General features: G+C 36.2%; 1 protein-coding gene across 7 annotated transcripts in view; it reads left to right on the top strand.

Moving 5' to 3' along the window:
- Positions 1-12576, top strand: part of ATG13 (autophagy related 13) — a 26460-nt gene extending 13884 nt beyond the window's left edge. For 2 of the 7 annotated variants that reach the window (XM_070760124.1, XM_070760137.1), the window contains 7 exons: positions 2222-2332; positions 3361-3500; positions 4492-4609; positions 4864-4941; positions 5111-5227; positions 7491-7619; positions 9235-12576. In XM_070760124.1, the coding sequence (XP_070616225.1) occupies positions 2222-2332; positions 3361-3500; positions 4492-4609; positions 4864-4941; positions 5111-5227; positions 7491-7619; positions 9235-9312 (771 nt within the window). In that variant the 3' untranslated portion in view covers positions 9313-12576. Of the gene's footprint in view, positions 1-192; positions 292-2221; positions 2333-3360; positions 3501-4491; positions 4610-4863; positions 4942-5110; positions 5228-7490; positions 7620-9234 lie in introns of all 7 variants that reach the window. The other 5 variants (XM_070760144.1, XM_070760158.1, XM_070760160.1 and 2 more) reach the window with 4 other exon arrangements.

Below are 12576 nucleotides of genomic sequence, written 5' to 3'. Positions count from 1 at the left end.
TTAAAAAGGGATTAATTTGGAAAATACATTGCTCTGAAACTTTAAACTTCTTGCAAATCATGGTGCCTTCCTTCCCAATATATGTCTGGACATAACATTCAGTTCATCAAACTCTTTTCCATTTTTCTTTCTGAAGTTCTTTTCTTTCTCTTCCTTGTGTGTTTTCTTTTGTGTGTTCCTGTCTTTGTACAGTATGTATTTACTGTCACTAAAGCACATTTTCAGACTCCTCCTCCTGTGGTGATGGATACCTTGAAGGGCCCTATGATGGGTCTGGCCTTTTCACCTCAAGTGAGTTAATTGTGGAAAATGTATAGGGCCAAAATTATTAAAAAATAAAAAGATACCTAACAAAAATTATCTTAATGAGCCCAGCTGGCCTAAAATGAAACAGGCCTTTAGGTATGTCCCATTTACAAAGTTGGCATTAGATATTTAATTTCCAAATACATTTTATAAAAGAAAGGAAATTAAAGGGGAAAAAATCATATTGAAAGTTATTACCTTTATATTTTTTATTACTGAGCAAGATGCTTGTAAAGTTCTCGAATTCATGGATTCATAGCAAAATTTTAGAGATACTGGTTAATAAAATCTTGTAACAATCTATTGAGGGTGTCTGCTTTTGTCACAGCCACGTGTACTATACTTTTTGCTGTTCCAAAAAAGAAAAAAAGTGAAGAGAAGAGAAACTAAGAAATGATTGAGAGTTATGGAATATAAGGATTTATTTGAAATTTTGTTGCTGGGTGTGGGAAAAAGCATAGCAAGAGGATGAGGGAAAAATAGGCCATTGCTAAAAGAATCCTTTTATAATTTCAGTCATAATCAAAACATATATTCTCTGTTTTACATAGATAGTCCTTGGCTTATGACCCTAATTGGGATTGGAATCTTGGTTATTGAGTGAAGTGTTGTTAGGTGAGATGTCATGTGGACATAATCCCAGCTAAGTGACCATAAACCTAGCACTCTGCAGGCCTTGGACCTGCTTCTCATCCTACGGGGTCCCAACCCCTTTCCCACCCCTAATCCATCACTGGCCACTCATTTTTACCTTTTCTAGATCTCCAAAGCTTTCGGAGATCATGTTGGAAAAGGAAAGCAGACCACCCCATCCCTTGACATTCCTAAGCCCTGTGGCTCAGCCCATGAATTGTAGCTAACCCCAAAATAGCACCCACTTCTGGGCCTCCCAAGGCCTCCCTGCCCTTTGAAACATTCCATTCTCTACTTAACTACCACAGCTGGAAAACCATGGATACATACATACGCATACATACATATTTATATGTACACACACACACACACACAAACATATTTTCCTTAGCTAAAATATCACACATACAATGCTTACACGGGTAGTGATGTAGTGTAATATATTATGCAAATTGTGTGTGTGTGTGTAATTCCAGCCTTTATTTTCATAGATTCTGCAATATATGTGTTCTGCATAGTCAAGAATAAGAAATGTAATATAAACAAAGCATCATTTCTGTCCTCTGGCACATCTTTTTTTTGGTTTCTTTATTATTTTAATAGTTGCAATGAAATGAGATGTCTCAGATATTAATTTTGGTCCGGGTTTAGATTTCTCCTCTGATGACCAGAAGTTCTGCTTTGCAAACTTTGCATTTTATAGCTGAAATCCAAAATGTCTTCTGCTTAGATTTTGTATTTCTTGATGGGAGATAAAAGGGGGCATATGAATGTTAATTATCTAACACTGTTATTATTTCTTTTGGTAGGCTTCTCTCAGAGCAATAGTTGTTTTGTTATTTGTACAGATTGTTTATTTAAAATGTTAAATGCTGGACTATGGCATTCCTTAGCTTTCAAACTGTATGAAGGTCATTTCTTTCATTTACATTTTTAGAAAAAATGTAAACAAAAGAAATGACCTTCATACAGTTTGAAAGCTAAGGAATGCCATAGTCCAGCATTTAACATTTTAAATAAACAATCTGTACAATTTTTTAGTAAAAATGTAAACCTTAAAAAAAACGTACACCTTAAAAAAAAATCAAGAATGTCAGTTGCAAGTTCCACTAAAATCAGCTTAATTTTTTTATGTGAGAGAGAAAGTATTAGAAACAAGACTAGCAATTTTATTTTGCAAATCTTGATTTCCTTCCCTTCCCTTTCCTTTATATCTAAACATTTTTCAGACTCTGTGAGGTTTCCCTTTCTCTTCTTTTTCCTCCCTACCCCTGTTTCTTAGCTCTCCAGCTCTCGTCTTTCTTATCAGCCTGCAGCCTTGGGAGTTGGATCAGCTGACTTGGGCTACCCAGTAGTCTTTGCTGGCGGCTTGAGTGCTACGCATCCTCATCAGGTATTCTCAGAGGTTTGCTGCTCTAAAATGTATCTCATTGACAGCTAACACCTTTTTCTGAACTTACTCTATTCGTCTCACATCATCAAAAAAAAATAGGATAATAGTTGGGGGAAAAAATCCATGATGCTAGTAGCTTTGGATAAAGAACACTAATATTGCTGTTTGGATTCACATGAAATAAGACTTTGATGAGCATTCTTTTAAAGTGATGACTTAGAGAATTAATATGGAATTCATATTTACTCATTTATATATGTGTGTGTGTTACTGCACTAGTGAGAATTTGTTTTTTTCTGATATCATTGATATCAACTGAACCTATCATTTTCGATTTGCATCTCAGAATGATAGAATTTCATTTCTTCCTGGGTCCTTGTCAAAGCCTAAACACCATATGGAACTTTGATCATATCTTCTTCGCTTAACTTTTTAGAAGTGTGGATTATTTTATACGATGGAAGACATATCTACCGTAGTCATATTTAATGCAGTGTGGGGTATAGTTGGATGTTTTATATGACAAATGAAAGTGGAGCCAAGATATAAATCCATGTGCATTGAATAAAATATATAATTATTATTACAAGGTATACTCATTAAAATGTTGCTCTGTGCAAAGTATTTTATTTTTAAGGTATATTTTGAGAAACAGCTCAGTTCTGTTTGCTAAGAAGTTTGGAGGTTTTCTGACAGTAGGTCCAAAATAAATAAATAAACAAATGAAAATTGATACAGGAGATTCAGGGCACATCTCAATTGTTTAAGTTGTTATCTTCCATAGTTCTATTTTACTTCTCCCTCTGTACTTTCCTACACATTTGACTGAAATTCTTCCACCGTCTTTGCCTATTGGTAGAAATCATTCAAGTTCTTGAGAAACAGGGTGCACTGCTTCTTCTATTATAGCCACAATTGAAGCACAATTGAAAAACAAACAATTGCACTTTTCAGAGGAAGAGAACTGAGCATTCCCTCTTTTCCCGAATGACTTCAAAAATAACAAGTTTGATCCTTCTTCTTTCTAGTTGGTTGTTCCAGGAAAGGATGGAGGAATACCTATGATCCCTAGCCAACCAATGCATGGCACCCAGGCAGATCATGAGAAAATAATGACATGCACCCCGCTAGATGGAGGTCATTACTCTGCAGTTACTCCATCTAGTAGGTAGGTATTTAACTTTCCTTAACTCTATGTATGACTTCTACAAACCAAAAATTAATTTGCTTGAGAATTAATGACACTTGTGCAGATTAGTAGCTTGGAAGAAAAGCTTAACATCATCCTTTGAAGTTATTTTTTCTAAGAATTTGTATTTTTTAGCTTAGTGTTTTCCTTCTTTAAAAAAAAAAATTACCCTATATTTTCTGTAAGTAGCACAATCATGGGAAGATAGCATAATTCTCAAACTCAACAATATTAATCGTTAAAACTTGTTCTTGTTTGATTATGCCAATGCCAGTAAGTGCCAAAAAAGGAACAAAACCTTTATCATGTCTCCTTTCTCTTTGGAGATCTCTTCATTCTTTGAAAAAATACTTTGGGGGGAAAAGGCTGTCCTAATCCTAAATTCACTACCTCCATTTTTAAAATGTTTTGTTAGTATGTAAAATGTATTGCCCCACCTCCGGACTTCCATGTTTTTGCGATGCTGTGATTTCGCTGAGGCTCCCCTCACTGGGAAACCCCACCTCCGGACTTCCGTTGCCAGCGAAGCGCCCGTTTTTGCGCTGCTAGGGTTCCCCTGCAGCATCACAAAAACACAGAAGTCCGGAGATGGGGTTTCCCATGGAGGGGAGCCTCAGGAGAATCCCAGCAGCGCAAAAATGGGCGCTTCGCTGGCAATGGAAGTGCGGAGGTGGGGTTTCCCAGCGAGGTGAGCCTCCGGCTGGCAACGAAAGTCTGGAGGCGGGGCATCCCAACAACGGTGGCTTGGGTTTGTAAGGTGAAAATAGTTTGGAAGAAGAGGCAAAAAAATCTTAAACCCTGAGTTCGTATCTCAAAAAGTTCATATAATGAGGAGTTCGTAAGACGAGGTATCACTGTACCAGCTTTTTACTATATCTCTAGTGTAATGATGATGATGATGACGACAACAGAAATAATAGCAATAATAATTGCCATAACAGCAACACCCTCTTTCTCTTTCAACTTTCAGTGAGGATCCAGAAACTGTATCTAACAGCAGTGAAGGAAAGAGTGGTTCTCCACACGATGCCCTGGAGACCTTCTTTGTTCGAAAAGTGGGAGCTTTTGTCAACAAGCCCATCAGCCAGGTAATTGCTTTAATTCATTGCATATGGATCCAGAAGTGAAACACAAGGAATTTCCTTCCCCATAACACAGGAGAAATGCCATTCCAGATGTAGTCTGCACAATTTGGCTATATTTGGCTTTCTCTAATTTCTGAACTTGTCTGCACCAATCTTGGAGCACTAGGCTTGAATATTTGCCGCAGTATATTGCATCCTGGCAGAAACAGTAGGATTTGCAGGAGACATTTGAGATTCTATCTTTTGAACCTCTTTAGGTGACAATGGCCAGTTTGGACATTCCTTTTCAAATGTTTGCTCCCAAGAGCTTTGAACTAGAAGATAACGATCCCATGGTAAGAACTGCCTACCTTTCTTGGTCCTATAAAATTTTTGTCAGTATTGTGCCTCCTGAAAGCCAGGCATGCCTATGATTTCTGTCTTCAAAGATAACTTCTTGTCTCTGCTTAATTTTGTCCACTAGGACCTTATTATGTTAATTAGACATTTGACTTCCTTTAACAGGTAAATCCTCCTGATTCTCCAGACACAGAATCTCCCTTACAAGGTAGTCTACACTCAGTGGGTTCCAGTGGCAGCAGCAATGGGAATATCCATGATGATTTTGTTATGGTAGATTTTGTAAGTCCATACAACCATTTACATTACACAAGTAACTAATATTTGAAACTCCATGCTCTGATATTTGGGGGAAAGGTTTCCTCCAAGAAGCACCAGTCTCTTTGGTGAACCTGGATGCGGTTTTACTTGCAGATAATTCATTACCAAACTAGGTAAAAGTTTTCTGCCATAATTTTTGCAAATCAAATTAAGACCAAAAGTTTATTTCATTATCCAGATTTTCTGGTATGAGCAAAGAAAATATCTATAAGGATGACTTGTAACAAAAATGTGACAATTCAGGATCAACCATAGCATATTACAAAATCAAAACATTTTTTAAACTATATTCAAACTTTGTTTATTCATAAAGTTAAAAATAATATATATTAGATATTATTTATATATAGGAAAAATATTTTAGCCAGAGATTAATAGATGCTATGGAAAAATAAGAATGGCTGAAAAATCTATTGATAGTTGATACATTATAATTTGAAGCAAAAACTACCGCAATATAACGGTTGTATTTTCATTTAAAAAAAGACTCATGGAACCGTGAATAGAGCTATGCAAATAGAAGTGAATTAGAAATAACAATGAAAGGCTACAATTATTGTATCCCAAAGTGGTACATAGAAGAAAGAAAAGAGACAGAGAAAATTACTGGTTTATTGCAGCAGAGAATTAAATATCTTTATCTAACAAAATATGTATACTACCACAGTCACAAGCTTTTCAAGCTCAAGTTCAAAAGAAACAAAAAGTTCAATATAATAGATGATGACTCTCCACCTTCAATAACCATTAAAATGGCTAGCAGGTCAGTTCAAAAAGTATACTTTAGCAATTTTCAAAAGATCAAGAATGAAAGCACTTATCAAATCTCTGGGGACAGCCCATCCTATAATTATAGGGCAGTAATGGTGAACCTTTTTGGCACGAAGAAGCCGGAAGAGCTGGTCTTCCGTGACATGACTCCACATGTCACTTTGGGCACGAGTGCCATAGGTTCGCCATCACAGATGTAGGGGATGTATCTGACAAGACCTTTCTCTGAACCCGTGTGCCCGTTACTTCATATGGTGGAAGGATCTAAAGCAGATCTTCAGTTGATGGCCTCACAGAAAGAAAAAATAGTCATAGACAAGGCAGGTTCTGAGGTAACCCAGTACCAAGCCAGGTAGGGCTATATAGGTAATAACCAATACTTTAAATTGAGCAGTGAAGCTACTGTAGTGACAAACCATTGCAGCAATTGTAGATTAAATATTAACTCTATGATCTGAATTAACTGTACTGCTCAAAAAAATAAAGGGGACACTTAAACAACACAATATAACTCCAAGTAAATCAAACTTCTGTGAAAACAAACTGTCCACTTAGGAAGCAACACTGATTGACAATCAATTTCACATGCTGTTGTGCACATTCAACTTTGTAACAGAACAAAGTATTCAATGAGAATATTTCATACATTCAGATCTAGGGTGTGTTCTTTGAGTGTTCCCTTTAATTTTTTGAGCAGTGAATATTTCCACATCATCTTCAAAGGATCTGAACAAGGAATAAATGTTAGTACACAAGTCATACGGTGATTAAGGCATATAACTGTTGCCTGTTCTTTCTGAGCCAGATAAATTCATAACAGACATACCAGCTGATGCTGGCCAAATTTCTCTTTGTCACAGGCTCTGTTTGTTTTTCAAGCAAGATATGAAAATGCAGGAGAGTGACTTGATTCAGAGCTAAAGCTGGAACTATTATTTTTAAGAGATTATGATGTTTCTGGATGAACAACAACTTAGTCTTGCTAGAGTTTAGCCTGACCTTGTTGCTCCCAATCTACGCATATGTTTATAGTTTTTACAATGTCTCCTCTTTCTCTCTGTTCCATGGAATCTAATAATCTAATACCATGTTTTTGGGAGTATAAGATCCACCCTCCCCCCCCCCCAAAAGACACTGAAAATTTGGGGGCATCTTATACTCTGAATGTAGCTTTTTGAAGCTTTTTCCCCCCAGCACTAACGAGGTGCTAACAATCTTCCCAGCTCTTACCACCTTGCAGGCTTTTTCATTACTACTCTCCAAAGGGTTTTTTCCCCAGCCATAAGTATTTGCAGACTTTTTTTCATTGCTGCTTGCTTGGAATAAGTTTTTTTTAAGCCCTAACAGGGGACAAAATAATGTGCTGAAGCTGACCATCAACAGTTCAGAATGATATCTATTTTATATTTTGTGCTTGCGCATAGTTAACTTAAATCTTTCACTTGAATTCTAGAAGCCAGCATTTTCTAAGGATGACATTATCCCCATGGACCTGGGGACTTTCTATCGTGAATTTCAGAATCCTCCTCAACTCAGCAGCCTCTCCATTGATATTGGAGCTCAATCCATGGCAGAAGACCTGGTAAGCAAAAAGATTTCTGCGAGTCATATTGGTTTCTGTAGCTCTTTTCATTTCCAATTTGCAGAGCGTATTAGTAAGTTGGACAGATACACAGAGCTGTGAACCAGGAAGTTCAAAGTCCAAAAGTTAGTTTTCACAAGTGTGTATTTATATGTATGAATTTAATTTATATACTGCCTTTTGCATCCATGTGGCATACATAGTGCGCTTTTCCTCCCCTTTCCTCCACAATGACTGTATGAGATAGTTTGGCTAAAAATAATTGATTTTGTAATAGTTTTGACTTGCCTTAAAATTATTGCTGGAATTTCTCAAATGTCCTGTGAAAACATGCTGGACTATGTCTAAAAGCTGGACAGATAAATAAGACCAAAACTGCTTGGAAATCTGCCTGGAACTGCCAAAAATATGTTTAATCTCAAGTTCATGATATGTAATAGCCACTCTAGGGACCCTTATAGCTGCAAGATTTTCCTTTTCACAGGGGTTGAAGTTTAATACAAGTTTAAGTGTGTTTTCTAACAAACTGTAAAGGGATGGTTTGAATTTCACTCTGATGCCTAATACAGAACTTTGGTCAATAAATAAATAAGGTGTGGTCCTTTTTTGCTTCCTTGCATGCTAGTTCCTTTGTTTCAGCAATTATTGTCTGATTGTGGAAAGGTTTTCCCAATGTTCTGACTTTCATTAAATGCCTGGAAATAATAGATATTCTATTTGGTGAGAAAGAGGATAGATTTAACTTCACCCTTCCCTGCAATTCCAGTGTCTGACTCATTATATAGTGCTCTCTTTGTAAGGAGGGAGCTAGTTAACCTTGAGCCTTGGAGGAAATTTGTAAAACAAATGAATCTCAGGATAATACAGCTGGAGAAAATCCATGGTAGATTCACTGTCATGATCTCATATTGACTTGAACAGAGGTGCTCTTGATTTTCAATTAGTTGCTGTTTTGTATTCTCCCTTTGTATTATTGGGCCCTAAATGAGTTTGAAAAGCATCTTTAGAAGTACAGATATGGACAGCTGCACTCTTAACATTTCATTTAGAAGCTTATTTGTAGGAAAGCAAGCTGTAATTTTAGTAATAAGTATCTTCAAGATCTATTTGGTGGGTTAGTAAATTCAAATACTATGTTACTAGATTCAAATATACCTTGCTATTGTGTGCTTTGCTTAGGTGGGTAGATTTATGTTCTTCTTCTTTGGGGAACTGCTTTTTATATTGTTGTAGTGTGCCCTTATGGTTTGGAAAAGAACCATACATACCATTACGTATATTGATGGGTTCCACTGAGTCACTAGTTTTCTTTCTGTGAGCTAAGTATTTTATTCTTGGCAAATATGTAATGTAACACCTGAGATTCAAATCCTGTTTCTGCTTTTTAAACTCAGGTTTTGGGCACATTTTCTCATCTTTGTTTATTTAAATATATTGCAGCAGAAACTGTTTTCTTTCTACCTGCCATTTCACAATCGTCCGAAGGAAATATGCAGGTTTTCTGCTTAACGAAAGAGCTTTCTGAATGGGCCTGCATTTCTTTCCTGCTGAGCCCTGCATCTTTTGCCCACAGAGATTTCAGTTTAGTCACTTAACACATTTCCTCTCTCCACAGGACTCACTGCCAGAGAAATTGGCTGTTCACGAGAGGAACGTCAAAGAATTTGATGCTTTTGTAGAAACCTTACAGTGAAATTGAACCAAATTAGAACAGCTTTGGACATCCTATTTGGCACTCTGAGAAAGCAGGCCTATACATTTTGCACCTGCCTCCCTTCCGGGTCCTGTTATGTTGCACCAACAATTTCATTTGCTTTCTGCGCTTTGTCTGATGCAGAGACAAATGTGAATCACTTTGAACTGACCTTGTGATGAATTAATTCATTTTCCTTCTTGTTACAGTTGGCATCTGAAGCAGTATGGTGAAGAACAAAATGATCACTTTTGCCTTCTGTTTTTTTAATCTGTAATTTTCTGTTGCTTCTGCATCCATCAACTGTTGTCTCTTTTCACTTCATTCAATCGAACCATCACTTTGAAAGGATCAAAACGAACAGAATAATCCATGCTCATTGAATCCCAAACACTGCAGAATTAGTCCATTTTCAGTGAGTGCGTTTCATGTACTACAACAGGTGATAATATTCACTTCTAATGTTCTAAATAATGGAAACAAAGTGTTGCACATCTGCATGCAGAAATAAGAAATGAAGATGTTTTTCCCCCTGCTGCAGTTTGGAATTAATCCATAACAGCAGGAAAAAAGTGCTTTTCATATATTTTTCCACCAACAGAGTAAAAAAAACAATGCCTCCCTAAGGCTAGACAAAAAGTCTTGTTGCTTTTGAAGAAGGTTCAGAGTTCATGGGGTCTTCTTACAATTGCTAATTGTAAATATGTTGCTGATCCTAATTCTTTAGGATTACTTAATTAGGGATCTTTAGTCCAAAGTTTTTACAGATGCTGCTGCTCTATGTTAAGAGAAATAAGAAATATTTATTATTCTAAAGGAAACTATATTTAAAGAAAAGTTGTATGTTATGTTTCCACCTTGTTATGTGGCCATAGGCTGCAGTGTTCTTTGTCACTGCAAAAGTGCTGTGAACAACCTTAAAAAGGTTGAGGGCATCTTCTTTCCCCCACTACTCCCCCCTTCTTAAAAGTAGACATGTTGTGCTGGGAAATTTATCTTTTCCAGAGATTGACCTGGTTTCATTCTGCCCTTTTGGGCATCTAGAAATGTCACAATTAAGATATGTTCTCTGCTCTAGTGAGTTTGCAGAGTTTTAAAAAGCTGAGCTCTGTCATATTTGTAAAATAAATTTATGAATTAGAAAGTAACTTGATATAGAAGTGCATTTTACGAGATTTACGGTACTTGTTCTGTCGTGCAACATTTTGTTGAAAGTTGTTTTTCTAACGAGTTAGGCATTGCGTAATGCCATTGACTGGCATTTCTAAATTATGTTCTGTTTGCTCCATGTCCCGCACCAACTATTAGGGAAGGAAGGAAAAAGACATCCATATGAGTTCAGGGTTAGGCTCTGGGTACAAGTTCTTCCTTTCCATTGTCCAAAAACAGGCTGAGAATTCACCTCTATGCATATTTTAATGGGAGCAAGCATCTTTAAACTTTAGGAAGATATTTTTTGAGAAAAACATTGTTTAGAATTGAACTGCCATGTACGCTACTGAAGAAAGATCATATCCTCTCATTCCTTCTGTCTTTCATCAGATGCTTTTGTATGATTGTTGCCTTTAGATATGAAGGATATTTAGAGTTTAAAATAATGGAATGTTGACTTCCTGAAGTATAGTGCTTTGCTCTACAGATTTTGCTTGCTTGTGGTCTAAGATGGGGTGATGGGGAGATTATTAGGACAGTATACATCTTTCAGATAGGCTCTGCAATTTTCTGTTCCCTACTGCTTTGCAGAAATTAGCAGAAAATTAAATATTTTGTCTCCTAGCATGTAGTTTAACTTAATGGCTCAAACTGTAAGAAATGTATTTAAATTGATTGAAAAATATCTTTTAAATTTATTTTCGAAGTACTTGTGATGATGTTATTATTGGTTCACTGAAGGACACACATCTACGTTCATACCTAAATTGCTCCTAAGTAAGGTGTGTGTGTGCTTGTTTTGGGGCTCAGAATGATAGAAACATCAAAACTACTTTAAAATAGATTGCCAGAAAGAGGCTCCAACCCATAATCATATCTCTATAAAATAGGCCTTGATTCCCTGGGTGTTTTAGCTTTCTAATCAAAATATTATATGAATAGGGGGGAGCATTCCTTATTATTCTTTATGAGATTACAGATGATGTACAGTTATTTATTTAAATAAGATTGGCTTTTCCAGCATAGACTACAGGAGAGCCTATTCTTGTAAATGATAATATCTGGTAAGGACATTGCTTGTGTTTCTACTTTTCCCTAATGTTCCTAAAAGTTGTTTCTCTGCCAAAACTCAGACTTTTTTTGCACATTTACCTTGACATTCGTGTCACGACACTTAACTTTGTTCTCCCTTCATTTTCACAGTAAAATCCCGTGGTGATTAAAGGAATTTAGTCAAATATAGGTAGCCTTCGAATTACAACCATTCTTTATTGACATTTCAAAGCTATGAAAAAGTGACATTAAGGCCCATCCTGAAGTTGCAACCATCGCACCACTGCTATTGAAAGTCACATTATTGCAATTTGGTTAACATCTGGGTCATTTTTACATTTGTTGCAGTGTCTTGGAGGCTCATTGAATTACCATGTAATTTGCTTTTATAAAACCATGATTAAAAATGAGCATGAAGTTGAGTCACTTGAAAATTCAGCTAACAACGCATTGCTTAGTGACCAAGATTCCAGTCCCAATTGTGGTCATATGTTGAGAACTACCCTAACTATTTATTCTCATAGCTCAAAATTATACAGATAAAATAATATGACTTCAATATCTTTGAATAGAATTACAAGTTATTCATGTTGATATTAATTTCCTGTTTAGAGTTTTTCTTACACTGAAATACCTTCTGAATTGTATTCATTGGTATGATTCTGATGTTCTACCAATAGAACAACCCTTTGAGAACTTCACTTTTGGGGTCCTTGCAGAAGCATTATGTAAGAAATATGCTTACATAATAAGATGCTGTTGTCGGAGTCTGGGTTCTTCGTTTATTCTTTGAAGATAATGGCATTGGTTCTGCCTAACAAACATCAATTTACTATCCAACATAAATCCTCATCAGGGATTCAGTTATAGATCTTCAAAGAATATATTTCTGTCTACTTGCATTACAGTGGTATGAATCAATTTATACCTAACAGACAACATTCAAATGTGTCAAGTAAAAGAAGACGGTTTCTCCCCTGCATTTATTTGGAAACACTATTCAAAATTTTCCACTACACATTCTTACAATTTCCAATAAAACTTTTATGCTACTTTAAA

Source organism: Erythrolamprus reginae, chromosome 1, assembly GCF_031021105.1.
Source record: "Erythrolamprus reginae isolate rEryReg1 chromosome 1, rEryReg1.hap1, whole genome shotgun sequence".
NCBI lineage: Eukaryota > Metazoa > Chordata > Lepidosauria > Squamata > Dipsadidae > Erythrolamprus > Erythrolamprus reginae.
The sequence above is the reverse complement of the archived record's forward strand: the minus strand, read 5'-3'. Positions and strand labels throughout refer to the sequence as shown.